Source organism: Neomonachus schauinslandi, chromosome 4 (genome assembly GCF_002201575.2).
Source record: "Neomonachus schauinslandi chromosome 4, ASM220157v2, whole genome shotgun sequence".
NCBI lineage: Eukaryota > Metazoa > Chordata > Mammalia > Carnivora > Phocidae > Neomonachus > Neomonachus schauinslandi.
The window spans coordinates 28,458,823-28,483,143 of record NC_058406.1 but is presented as its reverse complement, the minus strand read 5'-3'; the positions used below and the strand labels follow the sequence as shown (position 1 = coordinate 28,483,143).

Here is a 24,321-nt window from a genome sequence, read left to right as displayed (position 1 = left end):
CCCGGTGAAGAATTGCCTCAGGATGACAAGTTTCACATCTTTGTCTCTGTCCATCAATCACAGGGCCAGGACCTCAGCACAATTTCACCAGCAATCATCTTCGAATCCATGTTCCAGAATTCCGATGATACAGCAATTCAGGAAGATCCTCAACAGACAGGTTTGTGCCACAGACTCTCTTCCTACTCACGACTCGGCACCGGGCAAGGGAGTGAATCTCCCTCGGTGACACACCGATGCGGGCGCCATGAAGTAGATTTCAGTTCCCTTGAACAATGCGTGCGTTTGGTGAGGGCTCCGGGAAGTATGAGCCTTTTGTTTGATTCCATCTTTTCCTCTCCTTCCCTCAGCAAGAGTCTACTTGAGGGCCTGCTTTTCCTAGCCCTTCAAAAGAAGAGGGTCTCCTTCTCCAAAAGCTTTTGTTGGCTCTCAAAAATAAGAGGAGCTATGAGCTCTTTCTTCTTCTGATGCGATACTGTGCTCATGAGTGGGCAGGATCCACGACCGGCATCAGATGCATAGATCCTTCTGTGTTTGAATGAAAATCTGTCCCTGAAGCTTCACAGCAGTCAGAAAGCGTGTTCGCTGCTTATGCCAAAAAAGGATGTCTAGTCTCTTTTCCAGAAAAGCCTTAGAATACATTTTTTTTGTTACGGTGAAGCCTAGACTAGCTCTTCACATTTAGAAAGAGAGGTCGGTCGTGAAGCCTGGTGCTTCGACCAGAGGGGTCATGAAATGGAAAGCGGAAAGCCAGCCTTCTAGGAATGAAGCTCTTGGCCCTAACGGACTTCAGCTGTCTTTGGTATCGCCATGATGACTGTGTTTTTGTGGCTCCTGTAAGGCTTGGGATATGTATATATATTTCTATTTTTTTTTCTTGCCAGCTGCCTTGATTGAAAGTTTTAATGGTGATGCAGAGTCAGTCAGTGATGTTCCGCCACCCACAGGAAATTCAGCATCTTTATCTCTTCCACTTGTACTGCAGCCTGGCATGTCCGAGCCACCGCAGCCTCTACTACCAGCCTCAGCACCGTCTGCTCCTCCGCCTGCTCCTTCCCTAGGAACTGGTGCCCAGCAAGCTGCATTTGGCAACCCCTCTGCTCTCTTACAACCTCCAGAAGTGCCTGTTTCCCACAGCACACAGTTTGCTGCTAATCATCAAGAGTTTCTTCCGCACCCCCAGGCCCCGCAGCCTGTCGTACCGGGACTCTCTGTCGTTGCCGGGGCTTCGGCGGCCGTACCAGGCGTGGCGGCACCGCCCCAATCACAAAGTACTACTGAGCCCCTGCCGGCCGTGGTCCAGACTCTGCCCCTGGGCGCCAACTCTGTCCTGACTAATAATCCCACTATCACCATCACCCCGACGCCCAGCACGGCCATCCTGCAGTCCAGCCTGGTCATGGGAGAACAGAACTTGCAATGGATCTTAAATGGTGCCACCAGTTCACCGCAAAACCAAGAACAAATTGTAAGTACTCTGTCTAAACGGATCCAGTGGGGTGGAGTGTATTTACATAGGTGACATGTTCCCAGGTTTTGCTTCAGAAAGGAAAATGGTTATCATATCTGCCCCGAAACCTGTGATTTGGCCTCTTGTCATTTTCCCCATGACCGAGTGGTAGAAATCCAGGGAATGCCATGATGCACACCTGCAATAGGAAAGCAGAGAAAGAGCCCTCCCGTTCTGCCAGGTAGCAGGAGGCACGTGAACGAATATTCCATCTGCAGTGTCACGCCACCATCCAGGACAGCAGAGCAGTCAACAGACTGCAGAGGCCCAAGAACAATTTAGGAAAGCGGGTTCTTCTCCAAGGCAGAGTCAGACTGATGTGAGGGGATGGTGGGACCCCATCAGGCAGGAAACACAGCAGTGGCCAAGTCAGAGAGATAATCTGTGCTCCCAGGGACTCTTCGAGAGCCAGTTTCTACAGAAGTGTTTGGTCTCGATGATGAAGGAAATGACTTGGTCATTCAGTCAAATATATTTTGAGGGCCTGGTATTTTTTCTTTTTTTTAAGATTTTATTTATTTATTTGAGAGCCAGAGTGAGCAAAAGAGAGAGCACACAAGCAGGGGCAGAGGCAGAGGGAGAGGGAGAAGCAGGCTCCCTTGCTGAGCGGGGGCTCGATCCCAGGACCCTGGGATCATGACTGGAGCCCAAGGCAGACGCTTAACCAGCTGAGCCACCCAGGTGCCCTGAAGGCCTGGTGTTTACCAGATACCATGCATGATACTCTTGGGGTTACAGAAAAGTGAAAACCATGATCTCTTTTTCATAAAAACTTACATTCTAGTTAAAGAGGCTAAAATGCCTCAAAGAAAGTTAACATTACCAGTAGGAAAAGTGCCAAATAATAATAAAAATGGTAATAAAAAAATAACTGCAGTGATTTATTGAACCCTTACTATGTGTAAGGGCTCACTGTGCTGATTAAGCACTTTTTGAAATTGAGGGTCTCACGTGCCAGTCATTACCTTACGTATATTATTTTTAGATTTCCTTTTTTTTTTTTTTTTTTAAATTTTATTCTACAGGTGGTACAGAGAATTTCCATACACTCCCTGGCCACCCCCACCCCCGCCCACCCACCCAGTTTGCCCTGTTAGTAATGTCTTGCATTAGTCTGGCACATTTGTTACAACTGATGAATCAGTATCGATATATTATTACTAACTAAAGTCCATAGTTTACATTAAGGCTTACTGTTTGTGTGCACCATTCTGTGGGTTTTGACAGATGCATGATGTCATGTGTCTCCCATTACTGTATTCAGAGTAGATTCACCACCCTAAAAAATCCCTATTCTTCAATTGTTCATCCCCTCCCTTAGCAACCACTGATATTTTTACAGTCTCTAAATGTCTGTATGTCTAAATGTGACCCACTGTGCTAACTAAGCACTTTTCAATGCTTTGCTCATTTAATCACAACAATCCTAGGAGGTAGGTATGATTTTACCAGTGGAGAGCTGAGGCCCAGAGAAGTTAAGTGACTAGCTCAAGGTCACACAGCTCGTAACTGGCAGAGCTGGGATTTGAGCATAGACAGATTGGTCCCAGAGCCTGTGCTCCTGACTACTACATCATGCTGCCAGATGAGGGGTGCAGAGAGTCGGGGCTTGTTGGGTAGCCTTCCAGGGCAGGTGAGCCTTGAGGTATGAGGGGGAAATAGATGGAGAAAAGGATGTACCAAGTAGGAGAATGTCTGGGTAGATGTATGACGCTATCAAACTGAAAAGGTAGTCTAGGGCTGAACAGTGAGGCCAGGGCATTCAGATTCCATAGGTCAGGTGCCAGCCACCTCTGGAGGCCACCTGATTCCATGTTCAGATAGCCAGAGTCACTGGAAAGGCCTTTTTGGTGTCATAATCCAATCTGCTCCATGTCATTTTTATCATTTTTTTTTCTGGATCTGCCCTGGGGAGCTGCAATGGGGCAGGTGTCATTCCTTTTCCATACAATTTATCTTTGTGTATGTAAATATGGGTCTCGTTTCTCCATCATTATTTTATAGTGTCAGCTCCTGCAACTTAGCCAGAAGCTTTCACATTCCTCCTAGACTCAGCCAGGAGGGACCCTTTTCCCTCCTTAAAGGGATAAAAGACAAAGCCTTTTTATTTTTTTTATTTTTTTATTTTTTTTTTAAGATTTTAATTTATTTGACAGAGAGAGAGACACAGCGAGAGAGGGAACACAAACAGGGGGAGTGGGAGAGGGAGAAGCAGGCTTCCCGCTAAGCAGGGAGCCCGACGCGGGGCTCGATCCCAGGACCCTGGTATCATGACCTGAGCCGAAGGCAGACGCTTAACACCTGAGCCACCCAGGCGCCCCGACAAAGCCTTTTTAAGATAACACTTGAAGAAAGCAGAAATCCTGTAGCCAGTGTAACAGGATGTGTTACCACAGTGAAAGGGGTGATCTCTGGGCCTGACTCTATGGTCCGCCTCATAGTAACATCAATAGCGCACGTTTGCTGTGGGCTTACCATGCGCCGCAGGCTCCACACGCCTCCTCTCATTTCACCCTCACGGGGGCCCTCGGAGAGGTCCTTTGGTTATCATCCCCATTTTACAGATGAGGAAACTGAGAGTCTAAGATGTTAAATCACTTGCCTGGCCTCAAGAACTTAGAGGTGGTGGGGCTTGGACTTGAGGCCTGGGCCCACCCTGGAGCTGCTCCCCGTGAGGCTTACAGCACACTTCCCGGGGCTCTTCTGCCCATAAGAGGGTCTTAGCCGGTCCTTAGTGTGCAGCTTGATCCTTGAGGAGGCAAAAGAACTTTCCAGCCTCACAGAAGTGTCGGGGTGTGGTGGCAGTGGAGGGCTTGTAGGGAAGCTAGCCCTGGGGAGCCCTGTGAGAAGACCCAGCTTAAGCAAAGCAGCCTTGGCGGAGCCTTTGGGCAGACAGAACCTACTAGATTGGGCAGCTGGGAGACAGCCAAGTGGTAGGGGACAAAGCCGGCTGCATCGTCAGCACTGAATGTCAAACAGTGCAGTGACCTCATGTCAGAGCACAAACAAAACATCCCTCAGTGCAAAAATCCTTGAACACTGAGGGTTTTCTGTCCTCTTGGATGACCAGTACAGTTGGGCAGGCTTCAGGTCCTTGGAGATGTGCCATACTCGAGTGGCTGTAAATGTGATTTTTTTTTTTTCCCCCCAGCAGCAAGCATCTAAAGTTGAGAAGGTGTTTTTTACCACTGCAGTGCCAGTAGCCAGTAGCACAGGTATGTAATTGTGTGGGAGCTTTAACAGCAAGTCAGCTTTCTGGGCCCCTTGAGGCACAGTTCTTTGTTGCTTTGCCCCAGTTTTTAAAACCTCAAATTTGTCAGATTGTATTGTTTATTATTAGAGTATTTCACATTCTCACAACTATTGCAAGTTAGCACACTTACGGCATAAATACCACATTTAACATTCCTTAAGGAGTAATGGTTCTTTCCCTCTCAGATACAGCTTTTAAATGTAACCAGAAGAAAGTTTGACTCACAGTTAATGCCAAAGAGGGCAGCTGTTAATTCACTGGACTCTTTTCTAATTACAGTAATGAAGAAATAGCATCTGGGTCAGAGACTCCTATAGAGCAGAAAGTTCCTTTTTTTTTTTTTCAAACTATTTTATAGATTAAGAAACGGGGCCCTGAAAGATGAAGTGACTCCTCCGGAGTCCTAAGTGAGTTTGTGAGAGCCAGAGCCCTAGTTCTCAGGCTCCTGACTCCCACTCTGTTCTCCTTCCCCTGGTCTCTAGCTTTTTTGAGACACACCACAGCCTGTCTGATTTCAGAGTGTGCGTGTGCAGAGCACACAGACACGCACAAAAGAGCGGGAGGATGCGTGAGCACAAGGCTGGCAGTTTTAAGGGGGATCCCCCCAACCGACCGTGTGTCTGAGACTGGGGATGCAAGTGTGAGCAAGAGGCTCTGCAGGAGCTTGATCTTGGGCAGGGGGGGACTCAAGCCCCACGTCCCACACAGTGTGGAGAGAGGTGCGCCCCGTGCACACAGACAGGAGGCTCGTGGGCCGGATGCCCGAGAGCCAGCCCTAAGTGGGAGCCTGCTGGAGTCATGGCCTGGCAGCCTTGGGAGAGGAGGGGACGAGCTGTGTCTTCAGAGGGAAGAAGAGTAAGTTCTCCGGAAAAGCAGCCGTGTGTGGGGAGTTTAGGCAGGAGGAAGAGTCCAGAGGCCCAGAGGTATGAAGAACATGTCAGGAAAAGGGAGGCATCTGCTGTGGCCGGCATGGAGGGTCCAGGGGAGAATGGTTGGAAACAAAGCTGGAGATACAGGGTCCTCTAGACGGTGTGTGTGGCTTTCTGAGGAAAAGGGACTTTGCCTTGGAGGGGACGGGGAGTGTCAGGCAGAGCAAAGCCTGCAGTGTGGCATCCTCCCTCCCCACTGTTCTGCCGCCACGGCATTCGGCACCCACCTAGTCTGTACCCTCCGGCCCTCACGGCCCTGCCCACGGCTGCTTGAGGAGCAGTGTCTCTTGCCTCTCTCGCAGGGAGCTCTGTACAGCAGATTGGCCTCAGTGTTCCTGTGATCATCATCAAACAAGAGGAGGCATGTCAGTGTCAGTGCGCGTGCCGGGACTCTGCCAAGGAGCGGGCGGCGGGCAGGAGGAAGGGCTGTTCTTCCCCACCCCCTGCAGAGCCGAGCCCCCAGCCTCCTGACGGGCCCAGCCTGAAGCTACCACCACAGACTTTTTCCTCGCCCCCCGGCCCCCTGTCGTCCTCCTCCGCTGTCCCCTCTTCCTGTGAGCAAAGCAGACAAGCAGAGACTCCTTCAGACCCTCAGACAGAAACGTTAAGTGCCATGGATGTGTCAGAGTTTTTGTCCCTCCAGAGCCTGGACACGCCGTCCAATCTGATTCCCATTGAAGCACTACTGCAGGGGGAGGAGGAGATGGGCCTGACCAGCTTCTCCAAGTGAAAGGGCCGCACGCGCTCACCTCCAGGAAAGGAGGGCGAGCGGGAAGCAGAAGGTGCGGTGCCCGCCGTCACGGGGGTGGGGTTGGGGGGGTCAGCAGTTCGAAGGATGAAGAAATCTACTGTTTGAAATCCTCACCTTTCAGACGTATTTTCTTTAGTCATATCCCAGGAGCATCCATTTTAAGGAACTGATCTTTGGAAAAAAAAAAAAAAACCAACAAAAAAAAACAAAACAAAAAAAGCTAAGTTATAAATGAACTGTTTGGCTGCACTGTATGTCACTTTTGCTTATTGTCATGTGAACTTGGAAATTAAGGTTACTCGTTTGCATAAACATTCGAAATGAAAGGGTGTGGCTTCCATCAGTCTGATGCTGCCCATCACTTGCACTGGGGTCTCTGTGGTTTGGGCAGCAGAGTTCAGTGTGTTGGGTGTTGCTCCTCCCTGTGCGACTTCTGAGTCTGAGTCTGAGGCCGCAGCTGGCCCAGACCCTGGCTCCATCAGAGGGGGCGTGGCCAAGGCAGGTCAGACAGCTGTGAGCCTGACAGGGACTGCGTGAGGTGGTTTTGTTGTTTGCTCTTGGTGTTGGTGGAGCTCAGGGTGGCTGTGGCAGGTGTCATCCAGCAGCTGGCTGTGGCCCAGTGGGTAGCGACAAGCCTGGCCTGAGGCTGTGTGGGTGATTGGGTTCTACGGGGGCCCTGGGCGAGCTGTTGACCACTGTCTGTCCGTGCGTGTGCAGAGCAAGCTCTAACCATGTTATCCCAGTCTTTGCTTTCCTGGTTCTTTCCCTCTCGGTTGGCAGCCAGGGCTTGCAGATCGCAGTGAATTTTTCTTGGGGAATGTCCCTGTTTTGTCCTAGAGTGGACATGTGGCTTATGGCCAGTGGCTGGGTGGTGGTCTGCCTGCCTTTAATGGTATTTTCTTCCTCCGAGCAGAAGAGCTGCATTTTGCTTCTTGGGAGAAGGTGCAGCTTTAAGGGAGTTTTTTTGGGTTTTTTTTGTTACCTTTTTAAGGCGGCATGTAATTGGCAGGCCAGGTGCCCTGGTTCCAGGTTCTAGCCAGGCTTTTGGTGGCCCCGCCCATCTCCGCCTCTCACCCCTCTGGATTTTGCATATAGTCCTAGTACAGTGCAAAGAAGGATGTGACTTGCTCAGCTTAGTCATGTGATTTCTAAACAAACAAAAACAAAAAAACAAAAACCACAAAACGATGATCTTCTACTCAGGGTAAAACAAAACAAAACAAAACAAAAATCCCCCTTCCACCAAAAAGCCTGAAATGTTGCAATAAGTTATCTCATTTGGAATGTTTCATTAAGTTGTGTTATAGGAAAAAAAATTTTTTTTGATTTGTGTATAGAATTATATCCATCTGTCTGCCTTTGGCTCCAAGTCATTGCCTCTTTAAAATAAAACCTAAAATACAATTCACACTAAAATGGAAAGTTTCTCTCAACTGGCTATATTAACGTAGTCATGAGTGCTCACCAAGCTCACTGAGCTCAGAAATGAGGCCTGGCCCAGGGTCTAGACTAGGCCTCTGCCTCCAAGAGCCCCTTCCCTGCCTTGAGCGAGGAACAGGGGTCCACAAACAAGGCTGCTCTCCTGAGTCAGGAGACAGCAGCCATAATTTTGCCTTCTTTTTCCATTCCCTAACATAAAGAGATCTGCATGTGTCACTCTTCTGTTCTCTGAGCTATTACTCAGGGCCAGCCAAGACAGTATCCAGAGCTGATCATTTATCTGGGGGCCCAGAGGCCCTGCCTTTGACAGAATTTCAGGGACAGAGTTGGACAAGAGAGCAGAAGTAGTAAATGTTGTTACTGCCATGAAGAGAAAAGGACCTACCCCCAGGCAGCTGGTGGTTTCTCATTCCAGGAGTCTAGTCTGGAGAATCCATTTCTTTTTGACCTTCTGCACTCCCCTCCCCCAAAGGCTGGAGGGTTCTGGTGACCACTGACCTCAGCAGAAGTTGATAAGGGGGGAGGAATCTTCTATTACCACAGTGGCTTAGTCTTCCTGGAAAACCAGTTGCTGAGTGTGGGTTGTCCTTGGCTGTCTCTGGGTCTTGAACCCATAGGAAGCTTTGAGGCAGGAACCTTGCTGTTTTCGCTACAACTTCTGACAGAGCAACGTGATGGGGTCCCAAAGGTAGCTCATATCAGAGGACATGAATGACCTCCCCACATAGCCAGCCTCGGGGCACCAGGGATTCAGTTCCTGGGAGCTGAGGTGGGAAACAGGAGCCCAGGGAAGGCCATTGGAAGTGTCCGTGGTTTCATGATCTCTTCTTTCTAGTTAGCCAGGGCTATGCTCCTCTTGGGCCTAGGTAGGTCAGTGGCTTTTCTGCTCTCCAAAGATTGGGGGAGATGAAGAAGCATCTTAAAACAGTATTTAGAATGACAGATTTTTCTAGTGGAAGTATCTGCCTTTTGAGGGTGACTCAAAATTATAAGGGGGACTATCAGAGCCAATTAGCTTTAGAAAAATTGGTAGAAAAAAGAGGTTTTTTTCTACAGGGCAGGCAGTCTTTCCTTCCTCTTCCAGAGCTCTTTCCCTTCCATCACCTCCTGCAAAGCCTGGCCACTGGTGCCAGGGACCCTGGGGAAGAGCAGGCCACTGGCTAAAGTGGAGCTAGAAAGAGCCTTCATGGAGGGTGTGCTTCCCCAAACCCAGGAATGAACCTGTGGTGAGGTTAGGGAAGGACTGCAAACTTCGGGCAGGTGAAGCCAAGCCTTTTTTCTTCCCATGGTAACCTTAATCATTTCTACCTGGTAGATGTATGCTTCCAGCTCCCACTAGCATCTCCAGCTCCACCGCCCCTTTACAGGGTGTCGTCAGCACCAGGGACTGGAGTTCATGGACTTAGGAAGGGGTAGGAAACCGGCTGGCACCCCCAAACTGCCTTAGCGAAGTGGGCCCTTCCCCAGCACGTGGGTGGGACATCGAGGGAGAATGGCCCTGCCTCTCCTGGGCGGGGGGCGGGGTCTGGCCAGCCTCATGGGGGCATCACTAGTTTGGTGACAGGAGTTGGTGTCATTTATTAAATTCCACCCCTTTCCCCTTAGAAGGAGATCATGGTACAAAGCCCAGGAGGGGCCTTAAGGTGTGAAGACCTCTCTGGGTAGAAGCCAGGGACTTCTCTCCACCAGCTCTGGGAAAGTCAGTAGATTGGAGTTTTACCTTCAGGGTCAAGGCAGTGGACTGATGGGGATCATGGAGGGTGGGTGGGTTTTCCTGAGAGACTTTGTATAATGCTGAATGTGTCCAGAGGGATGAGTTTGCAGAACCTCATATTGGTATATTAAAGAAATAATAAAATAAAAAAGCACTTTAGGTTATTTTATCTTTAACCCAATTGCTGCAATTTCTTTTGTGTATATATATATACATATATATACTTTCCACAAAGTTTTATTTTTTGCTCAGAATAAAAAGTTAAATTGAGGTGTGAAAAGAAAAGCACTTACCTTGGTGCAATATGTGTAGCTTGACGGTCGTTGTCCCATGTGGCCCTGGCCTGGCCTCGTTTTTCCGCTGGATCAGCCCTGTGCTCTAAGGCTGTCTATAGGGAAACACTATTATGCATTCTCAGCAACTGCTCAATCTATGCAAGCCTTCCCTGTGTGCCCGAGGGCGCCCCCTCAGGCTCTCTGAAGAACTGCTGCGGGTCCTGTTTTCTTCTGCTGACTGTTGAGGCCCTTTCTCATCACTTCTTGGTCCCTTGCCATCTTGCCCCGCCTTCACCATTACAAAGTGATGCCTGAAAGGAAGGAACAGGTTGTTCCTAGGTAGAAACCTGGCACCTTCTAGACTTTTCTATTTGTAATCACGTTCATTGTCCTTAAAGACTTCTCCAGAGTCACTGAAACCATTGCTTTGTGGAACTGCAACAGTATTGCTAGAGTTTACATTTTCCTCCACCACCAATCAGAAATATGTTAGGGAGGTTGTGGTGGTAGTGGGGGAGCGGGCAACATGAGCCATTTCCCTACTGCTCCCCTCACCGCCCGTGCTGGTTCTTTAAGAAAAAATGTCTCCAGCCTTCATTAAATCCAGTAAACAAAGCTGTTAATAATCTCCTTTATCGACTTTCTTCCTTCCCCCATATTCCCCTTTTGTCTTGGAGGGGGGAGTCCCCCGCCATTTTATCTTCCAGTTCTCAGGCTACTGTAGAATAGAGAAGTTTTGAAATAACACTTCAGCCAAAGCAGAAGGATTTCCACAGATCAATATGCAAATAGTCCTGCTGTGACATAGATGGGAAATTGTCCATTCCCTAATATTGGGGGTGGGGGGAGGCGACAAAACAGAATTTTGCATATTTCTGGTTGGTAGTCAGTTTAGCCTGTTTCCTCTTGCATATTTTGGGGGGACGGAGAGGGTCCTCTCACGTTTCCTCTCACGCCCTTTGGGGAAGCTGATGATCACTCTTTGGGCATTTCTCACTGTTACTCCTGTTCCAGAGGGCTTCTCAGTCTGCACTGAAAAATGCAAATTAAACTGGATCTTATGTCAATGTGTACATAGTACAAGCTTTTTTTACTGGAAGCAAAGTTTAAAACCACACACTGCCCTTTTGGTGGTGTGCCTGCTGGGCCAAAAATTGGGTGATAATGTAGTGTCACTTTCTCAGCTCAATGCAGTTTCTACTCTTTTTTCTTAGGGGATAATTTTTCATAAAAACTTTTTTCACCAAAACCCAGGGGTGTTTTTTGCAATATCCTTGTTATCCTCGAAGTGGTGCCAAGTCAGAGGCCTCTCTTGCCCTTCTCTCAAGTCCTTAGGCCTCCCCAGGACGCCTTTGATTCAACAGTCTACATCCTTTGTTGTGTTTTGGAGAATATGGGGGTGGGGAGGTCAGAGTTCAAGGTGGCTGTTACCTTTCCCTGTCAACTCCTCCTGGTCCCTTTGGGGAAGGTGGCTGGAAACAGGTTTTTGCTGAATCTCTGGCTCACGTCTTCTGGCCAGGAAAGGCAAGACCCACGGAGAGCCTTCTTTTTTGACACACACTAGTAGTCATTGGCCAGAGGTCTTGGTGACAGTTTTTTAAATCTCAAATGGTTTTATTTGGATTATGTGAAAGCCTATCAAATTTATTGAAGTGTGAAACATGGGAACAACGGACTTCCACTGAGCGATATGAAAACGTTACAGGTTCAGTACTTCCAAAGGAAGAAACCTCCAAACCCAAAAAAGAGTAAATATGAATTTGTATTTTTGAAGAATGTGAAATAATGGTGTTTGCTTAATTGCTCATTTTGTATAAACTTAATATTGTACTTTAAAATATCTGTTAAGAAGTGAAAATTTAACTTTTTGGAATTGAAAAAGCAATATTAAATACTAATGAAATCCTAATTAAATGCTTATTTAAATCTGGTAGTATCTGTGGCATTTCTTTCCAAACCTACCCATGGTTGACGATTTTCCACTACTTAGCCCACCTCCCCTCCCCAGCTAAGTCTTAGGGGACAGAAAGGAAAGGTCGGTCACCAGGAGAGTCTGCAGGTTTCCTTTTAATCAAGGCTCTGCTAAAAGTGTTTTGTGGGGCTAGGAGCCCCCAGAGCATGAAATGGACATGTAACACCACCTGGATCCCCCAAAGCAGGCCAGACCACTCTGGAGAGCACTGCTGGTCTGCCCAAATCCGGGTAATCAGACTGGGTATTCCTTGGCTACATTTCAAAGCTCAGCACTGCCTTCAGCCAGGATGAAGTGGGAGTGAACCCAGCTGCTAGCAGAGCTGCCATCCCAGGCTGAGAGCCAAGTACCAGCCACTGCCAGTGAAGACTGGCCCCTTTATTGAAAGGAGTTGTTCGAGTCCAGCCACCAGCCCCGGGAGGGAGAGAAGTCAGGGCGCCCATCAGGGATGGTCAGGGCTCCGCAGCTCCATCGCCAGCATCCTTTGGAAAGCCACCTCTGGCGGAGACAGCTGTTTGGGGAGGTGCTCCGGGTTTGGCTGAGACGTTCTGGTTGGAACAGAAAGGAAAAGTGAGGCGGGGAGAAAGGCCTTGGATTAGGCCCCGCAAGGATATGGCCACTTGGCATTCGGATAGCACTTAACTTTTTCAAAGCCTCTCGCCCAGATGAAGGGAGGTTGGGGTGGGGGGCGGTAAGGCGGTGGGGACACGTCCACCCTCCCGGGGAAGCTAGGGCTTAGCAAGTCCAACCACGGGGCAGTCCCTACCTCCCAGGCCCAGCCCGGGGTGGGCACTAACCCCGCCACCAGCCGGCTCCGGGCGCCGGCGGCCCAGCTGCCGTAGCATCTCCTCGCAGGAGGCGATGGTGTCCAGGAGCTGCCGCTGCCGCTGCTCCACCGCGTCCAGCAGCTGCTGGGCGCGCTCATCCCGGGGCGGCTGCGGGGGTGGCCTCCCGCCGAGCCCCAGCCCCGCCTTCCCACGGTCCACGCCGGCAGCCTCCCTGCCCGGGAGAGAGCGACACACACACGGTCAGGGCCGGCGCTCGCGCGGGGTCCGAGCCCCTTCCCCCCGCCCCAACGGGTCCCCTCTCACCCCCGTGACCAGTCTGAGCCCGGGCCCCATTCCATCTCCGCCTGCGCGGCCCGACCACCAACCCCCTTTCGGCCGCCCCCCTCCCCAGCGCTGCGCTAGGGCTCCGCAAAGCTGCGCCCCGCCCCGTCCCCACCGGTCTCCTTCAATCCTCCTGGGGGTCGCGGTCCCTTTAAGTTGCCCGGCGCGGAGGTGGGGCCGAGCCTCCCCGGCCGGAAGCTGACTGGGCGCGTCACTTCCTCCCGGAAGCGGGGCCGGGCGGATGTCTCCGGCGCGTCCGTGCAGGGGGCTGAGGGCCGCGGTGGCTGCCAGCGTGGGGTTGAGCGAGGGGCCGGGGGGCTCCGCCCGGAGGGGCCGCCTCCTCCGCCCGCCGAGTCCCGCTCCGGCGGCGCCGGGGGCCCGGCTGTTGCGGCTCCCGGGGAGCGGGGCCGTGCGAGCCGCAAGCCCGGAGCGCGCCGGCTGGACCGAGGCGCTACGGGCCGCCGTGGCCGAGCTGCGCGCCGGCGCCGTGGTGGCCGTCCCCACCGACACGCTGTACGGCCTGGCCTGTTCGGCGAGCTGCTCGGCGGCACTGGGCGCTGTGTACCGCCTCAAGGGCCGCAGCGAGGCCAAGCCGCTGGCCGTCTGCCTGGGCCGCGTGGCCGACGTCTACAGGTGAGGCCGCCCCGACCCGGCCCCGCTGGGGGCGGCACCGCGGGAGGGGCTTCCGGTGACAGGCTTGGGAGACTGAGGCGCAGAGAGCGGGAGGGGCTTGTCCAGGCTCACCCAGGAATCCGGAACTGGAAATGTGTATCGAGCACTTAACGTCTTCCAGTCCCTGAACGAGATGCTGGGGCGCAGCGATGAACGAGGCAGGCAGGGTTCCTATTCTGGCGTTTTTGTGATAATGAGGGGAGGGGGTCGGGACTCCCACGGTTTAAAAACAACAACAACGAAGGAAACAAACGCGATAGCTGAATTTAGTAGGGGATGCCTGGAAGAAAATGAAACACGGAGCGTGATAACGGTGCAGCTGTTGTAGTCTCGGGGACCAGAAGCATGTGGGCTCCAAGCCGAGGGTGTTCCTCTGGAGCCTCCCTTCTCAAACTCTTAGGGAGGTGAAGAGGGAAGACAGATCCCATTGTAGTCACCAGGGTCCCCTTTTCTAGATCTGACTACCGACTGGAATAGGACCAGCAGCGACCCTTCATTCTTGGATGGATTTGTGCCCTGTTTTCCAGGTACTGCCATGTGAGGGTACCTGAGGGACTCCTGAAAGACTTACTACCAGGACCAGTGACCCTGGTGTTGGAACGCTCAGAGGAGCTCAATAAGGACCTGAACCCCTTTACTCCTGTGAGTCAGATTTTCTCTTGTGTCCCCAGACTCCTGCCCTCTGGCTTTCACTAGGATCCAGGCTAGAGCCATTCCCCACCCCTTCCAACCTTTCTGACTATCCCCTTTCCCCTTGCCTCATAGCTTGTAGGCATCCGGATTCCTGACCATGCCTTCATACAAGATTTGGTCCAGGTGTTCGGGGGACCAGTCGCTCTCACCAGTGCCAACCTTAGCTCCCAGGCTAGTTCTCTGAATGTCGAGGTAAGTTACCCAGTCCTCCCCCCAGAAACATCACCAGGCCAGACACAGTTTCCTCTGAATCAGTAGGGTTGATGGTTCACTGGAATGCCTTGCAGGAGGCTCACCCATTTAGTCTGATGGTGGGAAGTCTGTCCGGTTGGCAGGGGTGGGTTGGGGGGGGGATCCAAATTAAAGAATCTTGGAAAGGTTTAATTAAAAAGCTTGAGAGGTAAGGGGGGAGAACTGGTGTTTTCTTCCTGTTGTCTTTTTAATAAGAAACATCATGGTAAATGTAGTTTTTTCCCCCCTTTTTGTGGTGGTAGCTGTTTGAAAATATAGTTAGGCAATAAGTCTTTATAACAGTGCTGTAACGAAAGTTAAGACCCCCCCAAAAAATTGGGGGGTAGGAGTATTCTTGTCAGTAAACATTTGACCCATCCAGTGCAGTAACTGGTGGTTAGGCTCCTCCATCCCAAATGCCCAGGCCTAGCCACCACTGCAGGGTTGTCATGAGTGGTGGTGGTGGAGAGAGCGGGCGATGCTCTAACCCAGTTAACAGTTCAGGCCACGGATTTCAGAGGCGGTATCCTTCCCGTAGCCCAAGGATTGAGTGCTGGTGGCATGCAAGTGCCGAGTCCACCCTGTCTTCCTCTCCCTACCCTTACCCAGAGTTCTCCTGAGATCCAGGAGATGCCCTGGATGAAGTAATTTGCATGCGGTGACATAGAAATCTAGGCGAAAGTTCAGGGTTGAGCCTACATCTTTGGACACCCACCTAGGACTCCAGCCATTGGACCTATATGTCCCCAACAGAAGCACTGTGTAGAATCTCCTCTTGGCACAGCAAGATTTTGTTTAAGCTCTAGATAGGTGTTACTTGAGGTGCTAACCTGGGGTGGCTCCAAACCTCATAGGATGCCATGTCCTAGGTGCTAACTGACCTTAACTGAATGAGGTTCCTTCCCCTGCTTCGAGGAAGATGCCTCCTGTTTTAGAAGTGTGCGGTCTTCGTCTCCTTATGAGGGCTGTGTGCAGTATGACATCACTCTAGATGCCAGGGCTAGTGTCCCTGCTTCCTCTCCCTCTCCTCCAGGAGTTCCAGGACCTCTGGCCTCAGTTGTCCCTGGTCATTGATGGGGGACCAATTGGGGATGGCCAGAGCCCCGAGTATCGCCTGGGCTCAACTGTGGTTGATTTGTCTGTACCTGGAAAGTTTGACATCATTCGTCCAGGCTGGTGAGTCTCTTTGCTGTGGCATGGGGATAGAATTTGAGGAAGGTTGGAAGGTGCAAAAAAAAAAGCCTTAACTGAATGAAGATTGGCACTCCTCTCTTGTCCTGAGCAGGGTGGGCAGGTTTGGAGAAGTGGTGGATGGAGGGGCACTAAGTTTGCTGGTGTTTACTGGCTTTTTGAGGTTTCAAAGGATTCATCACGGGTTTGGTGAAGAGAGCAGAGTTAAGACCAGAGGGTTTAGAGGTCGCTGATCACCAGACTCTGGTGGGCTCGCGGCTTTGAGAAGTCGAACTTCCACTGCCTCCATTTCTTCCTCAGTGCCCTGGAGAGTACTGCAGCCATCCTCCAGCAGAAGTACGGGCTGCTCCCCTCGCACTGATCCTGCTTCTGCATCTCAGGAAGAGGGGAGGGCCCGAGGACTGGTGCTGGACACTGTGTGTCTGTCCGCTGGGGACTGGCAAGGCCTCATTGACAGAGGCCACTGGGGCTGCGACGTCACTAGTCTGACTCTTTAAGGCACTGCCTTTTTTTGAACACTGTAGACCAAGCCCCAGAAGCTGCTGGTTTCATCTCACACCTGATGGGGAGGTCATATTTATTATCTGTAATTTTAAATATCAGCCAAAAGCTGACGTAGAGACTTTATTTGAGAACATTCCTAAGATGGCCTTGTTCTAATAAGTTTCTTTTTCAAAAATCTTTTTTGAAAAATAATTTGAGGAACAGATTTGGAATCCAGTTGGAGCCCCCTGTCTGGCGGGTAGTGGCATTTAAGGTCCAAATCAGCCAGAGCACCAGCTGGTGCTGTTTAAAAGTCTCCAGTGACCAAAGGCATGTACTTAGTCACCTGAAGCTGGAACCATAGTAGGATAAGGACTGTTGAGCCACAGGCCCGACACTATTTTCTCTGAACTGGAGAGGCCGGTGGTGTGGTGTGCCAGAAGGCCTGGTGGAGAGAAGTCAGCATTTTGGACTAATGGTGAGAAGTGAGCTCAGTTGGCAAGGGGCGGGGGTAGGGAAGTCCAAATCAAAGAATACTGGAAAACAAATCTCCACTGTTCTTTTCAGCTAGTAGCTTTTTTGTTATTTAGTTGTAAAATAAATTATAATGAGTTACGCCTGTAATACCTTTATTTGAATCCAGTGTGTACTCAAAGCCTTTATTCATATGTATACCAAGTGTTAAACAGAATTATTCTTGACTATTTGAACCTTGTTTTTCTTTAATAGGAAATGTTTTGTAGTTTATTTTTCTTCCTTTGAATTATTTTCTCAGGGGTAGGATTACAGGGTCAAAGTGTATGAACATCTTTATGGCTCTTGCTATAGTTTAGCCTTCGAAAGAACTCATCAAGCTGCAATGAATGAGAATTACTGCTCCTGGCCCCAAGCTTGCCATGCTTTTAGTATTTTTCAAACCGTGTATGTGTGAAATGAAGCCTCCATGTTTCTCCCTTCTATAAAGTACTGCGGGTCACCGTCCAGCGCTGTGCTCTTGATCTGCTCTGTCCATCGTGGCATCCAGTGCCCATCACCTCACTGGAGCTGGGGGTCCCGTAGTAATCCATAGGCCCCACTTCCTCCCCTCCTGCCTTGCACCCCATTCCCACAACCGGGATTCAGACTTGAGCCCATAAAGTAATGCACATATTTCCAAGTAGCTCCTAAATCTTGCCAAGGTGTTCCAGGGCCTGCTTTAAGGGCCCCCACAACGAGTATACTCGTTTATTTGTAAATGAGCACTGTTAAATATCTCCACTAAAAATCTTGATTACACTCCTGGTTTCTGAAGCAAACTCACTCTTCATTGTGCTGACACTGGCCAGCCCATCTTACGTGTCAGTTTGTCACAGCATTTGAGGGAGGGCTCAGAGTTCAGGAAGGCTTGAAGAGAGCAAAAGGAATGCTTACTTGAGAAGACCATGTCATATTTAATTAATAGAAATCACAGTAGCACTGAAAATGGCTCTACTGAGTGGGCCTCATTCGGTTTAGGCAGCTAAAGGGAGGGAGGATGTCCTGGTCCTCTCCCTGGAGCTAGATGGTCAGCGGAAATGTGGGCTCTGGAGCACAGAGGTATTTTCTTAAGAGGGAAAAAAAAAAAACACCAAAACTCTCAGCATTGGAGAAAACTGCAAAAAAAGGAAAAACTGTGCTCAGGCACTAGCTACAAGGCCACGCCAAATAAGGAAAGCTGGATCCTGTAAGCTTCTGGAAGAAAGGAACCTTTCCATGTGAAGTCTCTAGCACATATTAGGTGCTCTGTCAGTATGTGTTGAATGAGTGTACGAAGGCTCAGGGTTATTTCCTGATTGTTGTGTTCAGGAGTCTACTGGGAAGGGCTTAAACCTAGAGTTTCCCTCTTGGGAAGTTTCAAATGTGATTCCCTCACTTGGAGAAGACAGAAGAAGAAGAAGGCTGAAGAGGCAGCAGGGCACGTGCTTGCCCAGAGCCCTGACCCCTCCTAACAGCAGTGACCTGGGGACTGCTACGCAACACCAACCTGCTGAGTTCCAAGCTCAAAGGGATCATTTTAAAGTGTTATGACAGGATGTGGAGTGGCCCTGGGCTGAGTCCAGTCACCTGCCAGCCTCTCTGGGGCCCTCTCTGGAACCCTGCCTCACTTCCTGTCCCTGCAGAGCCCCCCGGCCCCACATGCCTGAGGAACAAGCTCTATTCCACATGGGCCCAGGCTCGATGGCCCACCCAGAGGTGCCCCGCTGCTGACTGGGGGACCAGTGAGTGCCTCCAACCTCAGCTGAGGCCCACACGGTGACACCTTCCGGGGAGGCCAGGACATTGGCACCTCATGGCCCCAGCTCCTCACATTAGCCACTGCTCCTTCTCTTTGATGAAGTGCTCTGCCCAGCGGCGAGTCAGCTCCAGGTACAGGCTGGGCTGGTGAGGCAGGTAGTCCAAATACAGCCGTGTTGGCGTCTTCTTGGGGATGGCCTTCTCGATCTGGGTGCCCTCGTGCCACTCATTGAAAGACGTGATGGAGACGATCTCGGGCCTCACGGTCAGGGCTGCCTGCAGGGCTGTCTCATAGTACTTGCCATTGACCCTGTTCCGAGTATTGTGGTTGTTCCAGGGCCGGATGCTGGTGTCAATGTAGCCAGGCCCCACACTGGGGATGAACATGAGGTTGTGGGCATCACAAAAGCTCTTCACAGCCTTCCAGTTCTGATGGGAGGAGCCGAAGGAGAAACCGTTGGAGGCAAAGTAGGTATACATGCCATCAAACCCAGCAGCCAGGATGTCGTGGGTGTGGCCCTCCTCCACCAGCAGCGCGATGAAGACCCCATCGTAGGGGGTGTTGCGGATCGAGTGGGGCCCGTTGGGTGTCAGGAGGTAGGCCCAGGCCTCAGGGGATGTCAGGTATGAGTCGTAGATATAAAAGAGTGGGAGGCTCTTACCCATGCTGTTCTTATAGCGGTAAAATGCACCATGGGAGCCATACCTGAGGAGCGGGAGGGAGAAGAACCTGAGCTGGCGGCCGAGGAGGGGGGCAGCCAGCACAGCTGTAGGACAAGCCACGGGCCAGATCGTTCCTGATGCCCAAGTGCAATTTGGGATCCAGCCTGTCCCCACGCTTGCACTCCCCACACCCCTGATTAAGAACCTAGTTCCCACCCACATCTCCCCAGCCTCAGCCTCCCTCCATTCAAGCCTCACTTCCTTGTCCCACACCACACCACCCCCCTCCTCCATTGGGACGGAAGCGGCCAGCTAACCGGTCTCCAGGCTCCTGCTTCTGGCTCCCTGTGATCCACTATCTAAGGCATGAACCAGATCTGCTTGCTCCTGACTGAGACCTGCAAGGCCACTCCAACTTGATCTGGCCCTGCCCACCTCCACCCCTTCTATTACCCCATCTCCACACACCAGCTACATGGACCTCTTACTCTGCTGTCAGGCTTGTCCCGTCATGAGCCTTTGGATCTGACAGCCCTCTGCCTGGAATTTTCTGCCTGCCCCAGATCTTTGCAGAGCTGACTCTTCCTTCAGGTGTTAGCTCACACGTCCTCTCCTCAGAGAGGCTCCCTTGACCACCGGTTCTGAAGTCTAGCACCCATTCTCAGGCGTGCTCTAACATAATACCCTGCTCTATTCTTTATTATCAGTTTCTAATTGCATGGGTCACTATGTGACTTTTCATGTGTAACTATTGTCCACCTCACTGCGGCCACACGTTAGAATGTAAACCTCGCCAGTCCTACCCATGACTGTACACCCGGGGCTGAGGACAGTGCCCGGACACCTGAAGGCACTCAAGTACTTTTTGAGTGAGTGGATGAAACCTGCAAGCACAGTACAAGCCACTCTCCCATATATTAACTCCTCTGACTCTCACAAGACTCCAAGGTTAAGAGGCTTGCAACAGATCACAGATTGGAGGCTGCGGAACTGAAATTCAAACCCAGATTGCTGACTCCAAGCCTAGTACTGTAATACTAGGAAGTAGCTGCTGAGGACACTGGCATTCTGCCCTGGTGTCTCTCGACCTACCCCTCTAAATCTATCCCCTCCCCCTTTTTGATCCCCATTGAGATCCAGGCCCCACAGCAGCCTTACGTGTCAATGATGTACTTGATGTTGTCATGCAGAGTTATGTCATCCCGGCCCTTGTAGGGTTGGATATGGAAGGCCACCTGCCACAAACAGAGGAGGTACTGGTCAGGTGAAGTAGCTGCCCAGGGGCCACAACCTATAAGGCTCATGTTTCCACTGGGGCTTGGAGGAGGAGTCCTGGCAACAGTGGGCATAACAGAGATAAAAGCAGCCACTGCCCTTAGGGTCAGAAAAAGAGTGCCAAGAAGGCTGGCCACCTCCCACAGCAGGGCATCTGGGAATCATTCTGATGGGATGTCACTGGATGGCTAATAGGTCTGAGCTTATGTGCCAGCTCCACGTGATTGGCACTAGCTGTCTGAAACCATGGGAAGAAGTTTGCAGAAGCTGTCAGGCAGAGGTGCTCTGATCTGTTAAACATGTCGGTGATGGGCTCAGGAACGGGGTGGGGCTCCTCTCTGCTGTTTATCTTCCGTCACCACAGGAGAGGGGAATGACTTATTTGGTTCATTTGGGGAAAGTAACTGGACATGCTTAGCTCCGCTCCATCATTCCTCTTGAAAGTGCACCCGCCTGCCTGTACTTTACTCCTAGAGGCCCAGCACTGCCTCCCACTAGGGATCTGAGACGTTTGGTTTCTGGGCCCGTTTGGCCCTTGCCTGCTCTCTATCCAGAGTCAGGGTCTGCAACCTAAATCTATCACAGTGATACTTATTCAATCTTCCATTTCTCCTATATTTAGTTTTCCTGATTTCCCCCCCAGAATTCAAGAAAATAACAGTGACAGGTGCTATTTATTAGAACCTCACCCCCCCCCCCCCCCCACACACACCACTTGCTGTGTATTTGCCATACCTGGGCTAAAGCCAAAAACTAACCCTGTGGGCAGAGAAGGGGAAATCTCCAGAATGGGCCAAAGAGCACCTGACCTCTTCTTTGGACACTCACCTGGATGTTGTACTGATGGGCGGTGTCGAGAATGGCGGGTACCAGGTCGTCTGAGGGTTCCCCGTTATCATCAGCCATGCCAGGTGGGTACCAGGACAGGACCAGGACGCCTGAGACACAACACAGTAGCTACTTCAGAGGCACACAGTACCCCCGCAACAGAGATGCGTTTCCTCCCAAACCGTCTCCAACTGCAAAATGGTTTCTGAATGAAACCTTGAGCGAGGCTCCTGCCAGGTTCACTTCCTGCGGATCAGATGCCAGAGCCTAGCGTCCCGGAGCTGTCCACGCCCGCGGTGCTGAAGCGCCGCGGCAGCGGGAACCTTTGCGCACCAGGCGGGAAAGGAGCCTGAGAAAAGCCAGGAGGACTCAGACTTCCGCTTGCATCCGCAAGAAGTAGAACAAAAGGAAATAGTGGATAATGCCACACCCATCTGGAAGCCACAGTCCTCTCTCTGGAGAAGAGGGGCCCCTCTAAGGTCCCGCAGGGATAAGAGCCCCACGCAGAGGTCATCTGATGCTTCCCGAGGGAAATAACATTTGTCTCGTAAAATCCTGAGGAGTAGCCTCTGTGTTATTTATCTGTGAATACCTCCCACCATTGTCTCTGTCATTCAACCCCTCTCCCCATTCACTAACCATCTCTAGATAAATTGAAATGTGTTCTAAACTCCAGGAGAATTCAGTGACACAATCCGAAAGAAGTGAGCCTCCCCACCCGAGCCTGCCTACAAAAGAGGCTCCCAGGGACCTCTTTGCAAGCAGAGTACTTGAAGAAAAGCTCCTGCCCCCCTACTGCAAACAGCAGGGTCCAACATGGGCAAACTTTCCTTCCTGCAGCCAGCAAAAACTGGAAGGGTTGGTGCCCTATCTTGTATCTGGTGTGAAAGCATTGGCCGTCACAGCCGTGGCTCCTCTGAACTCCACTCCTGCAGGGCCAGGATGCCCAGTCCTCACTTACCAAGCCTAGAAGCCCAAGAGACATGAAGACTTTCTCCTTCTCCCTGCTGTCCCTACTTGGGACAGCTCGGAGCAAATGCCTTCTTCCACTGGCCCTCCCGGCAGCTCCGCCCTATGAAAGGGCCCTGCTGTGAGGGGTCAGATGGCAGAGATGGGGAAGTCAATACCAGGAGTTGGGGGGCGGCGCCGCGCGGTCAGCGCTGAATGAAAATAGAAGGGAGGGAGTAAGAAGCTAGGCGGAAGGGTGAGTGGGATCAGAGGCCCGGTGACAGGACCAGCGGGAGCTGGGGTGTGGAAACTGAGGAAAGGTGAGGCTGGGGAACAGGGCCGCCCGGGGGTGGGGGGAACTCACCGATGGCGGCTTCCTTGAGCTGGGTCATGTGCTCCCGCAGCACCTCGGGGTCCCGGGAGCTGTAGGGCCCCAGCTCCGGGTAGAAGCTGGAGCCCAAGTCGTCGGGAGGACTATGGCGGCCGCGGGGATAGCTGGCCGAGATCTTGGGGTCCCAGTGAGGCACCATGACGTGGTCCCAGTGAATGTAGTGGCCCTCGCGCCGCGGGCTCCCGTACCAGGAGTAGTAGAAGGCGTGCAGGTCCGAGCAGACACGCAGACTCTGCCCGGGGGCGGGCTCGGCCTCCGCGGGAGCAGTCCCCCGGGCCCTGCCCGGGCCAGCGGTGCGGGGCGGCGGCGGCGGCGGGGGTGGCGCGGCGGGGGCGGCTGGGGCCCGGGCGGCGGGCGCGGGGGCTCCCTCCGGGCGTCGCTCAAAGGGCGCCAGCTCCAGGCCCGGGCCCAGCGCCGGGAGTCCGTCTGGAGCCTTGAGCGTGCGCAGGCCCATGAGGGTGCCGAAGGCGAAGAGCAGCACCAGGAACAGCGCGATGCAGGCGCGGCGCCGCCGCCGGGCCATGGCGGCCCCTGCGCTCCCCGCTGCCCGCCCGGCTACCTCCCCGCGCGCCGCGCCATGGCTACCCGCCCGGCTCCCGCGCGCCGCAGAGCCCGCGCGCGTCCCAGGGAGACGGCGACGCCGAGCGCCGAGCGCGGCGTGGGCGGCTCCCCGCCTCTCCCCTGCAGTGCGCGCGGGCCCGGCACACAGCGAATGCAGATGGCGCAGACCAAGTGGTCAGGAGCCGAGGGGGGAGTGGACGAGAGGAGAGGCGAAGAGTAGCAGAACTGCGAGTTCCCGGGCAAAGGAGCAAGGGCCTAGTCAAGCTGCGTGGCTCGGGGAGCATTTGTCGCCTTTCGGCCCGGGTCAGTGGCGTAGAGGCACCCAGTGGAGGAAAGGGAATGCCCTCCTTCCGGAGCCCAGGAGAAGGTCGGGGCAGCGGCGGTCAACGGTGTGTGGGAGCAGAGGGCAGGGTGGGGAAGAATGCGACTGTCCGTGTCCGTCTCTCTCTCCCAGGATCTCCTTACCCACTCATCCCTCTTTACTGACTTCACTGATAGCCTCTGTACTCATCTCAGTGACCTCCCTTCTTTGCATTCGGCCCCCATCCCTCGGACCCCCTCTCCCACCCCAGGCAGCCTCTGAAGCTTGGGGCGCCGGGGAACCCCCAGGGATCAGACGCTACAGACACTGGCTAGAGCGTGGAAAGACGAGGGAGAGCGTGGAAAGACGAGGGAGACCGTGACTTGCACAAAGTCACACGGACCCGGCCTAAAACCAAGGGTCAGGACTGGCTGGAGGGAGCTCTTGTCACTGGCCAGACTGTTTGTCCTTGCACGAACTCCTAGAATCGGTTGAGGACTATATGAGATAGTTACCCAAAGTCACTTTATAGAGGGCCTGACAAAATTAGCACTCAGTCCATGTTCGCATTCTTTCTGGACTCAGCTCCAGAGGGCTGGCCCTGGGTCGTTATTTACCCTTCTAGATTCCAAGGGGGGCTACAAGAGCAGGGTCTGACAGTTCCCAGGGCTCTCTGCTGCGTGAATACCAGTCTCTGGGCTGATATTCTCTAGGCAATGATAACTTTTTCACTCAACACTGAGTTCCTACTCAGCATTATTCGTTATTTCATTTATTCAGAAAATAGTTTTGTTTATTGTCTGCCTCCTTCACTGGTCCATGAGGACAGCAATCTTGTTTCAGCAACTGCTCTAGCTGCAGTGTCTACGACAGAGCTT

At 52.3% G+C, this 24,321-nt stretch overlaps 4 protein-coding genes across 6 annotated transcripts in view; 2 read left to right on the top strand and 2 right to left on the bottom strand.

Annotated features, from left to right (window-relative positions):
• The window catches only part of MTF1 (metal regulatory transcription factor 1), a 36,306-nt gene extending 29,884 nt beyond the window's left edge, over positions 1-6,422 (top strand). The window contains exons 8-11 of the mRNA XM_021683731.1: positions 64-160; positions 885-1,468; positions 4,662-4,725; positions 5,995-6,422. Of these exons, the coding sequence (XP_021539406.1) occupies positions 64-160; positions 885-1,468; positions 4,662-4,725; positions 5,995-6,422 (1,173 nt within the window). The remainder of the gene's footprint in view (positions 1-63; positions 161-884; positions 1,469-4,661; positions 4,726-5,994) is intronic.
• Positions 6,423-11,873: 5,451 nt separating this feature from the next.
• Positions 11,874-13,253, bottom strand: C4H1orf122 (chromosome 4 C1orf122 homolog). 2 transcript variants are annotated; one of them, XM_021684216.2, is made up of 3 exons: positions 13,069-13,253; positions 12,642-12,843; positions 11,874-12,392 (listed from the first exon to the last, which is right to left on the bottom strand). In XM_021684216.2, exons 2-3 carry the CDS (start codon positions 12,687-12,689, stop codon positions 12,297-12,299), a joined length of 144 nt encoding a protein of 47 aa, XP_021539891.1. In that variant the 5' UTR covers positions 12,690-12,843; positions 13,069-13,253; the 3' UTR covers positions 11,874-12,296. The 2 variants fall into 2 exon arrangements, with proteins under 2 accessions (XP_021539891.1, XP_021539890.1); XM_021684215.1 differs by lacking the exon at positions 13,069-13,253 and adding an exon at positions 12,936-13,060.
• Positions 13,183-16,906, top strand: YRDC (yrdC N6-threonylcarbamoyltransferase domain containing). The gene is made up of 5 exons (XM_021684214.2): positions 13,183-13,586; positions 14,153-14,267; positions 14,391-14,510; positions 15,583-15,725; positions 16,041-16,906. Exons 1-5 carry the CDS (start codon positions 13,195-13,197, stop codon positions 16,099-16,101), a joined length of 831 nt encoding a protein of 276 aa, XP_021539889.1. The 5' UTR covers positions 13,183-13,194; the 3' UTR covers positions 16,102-16,906.
• A 1,639-nt stretch (positions 16,907-18,545) lies between these two features.
• Positions 18,546-23,104, bottom strand: MANEAL (mannosidase endo-alpha like). 2 transcript variants are annotated; one of them, XM_021683729.2, is made up of 4 exons: positions 22,555-23,104; positions 21,243-21,352; positions 20,298-20,374; positions 18,546-19,182 (listed from the first exon to the last, which is right to left on the bottom strand). In XM_021683729.2, the coding sequence occupies exons 1-4, from the start codon at positions 23,102-23,104 to the stop codon at positions 18,546-18,548; spliced, it is 1,374 nt and encodes a 457-aa protein (XP_021539404.2). The 2 variants fall into 2 exon arrangements, with proteins under 2 accessions (XP_021539404.2, XP_021539405.1); XM_021683730.1 differs by lacking the exons at positions 20,298-20,374; positions 22,555-23,104 and having other exon boundaries at positions 21,243-21,313.
• Positions 23,105-24,321: the final 1,217 nt, after the last annotated feature.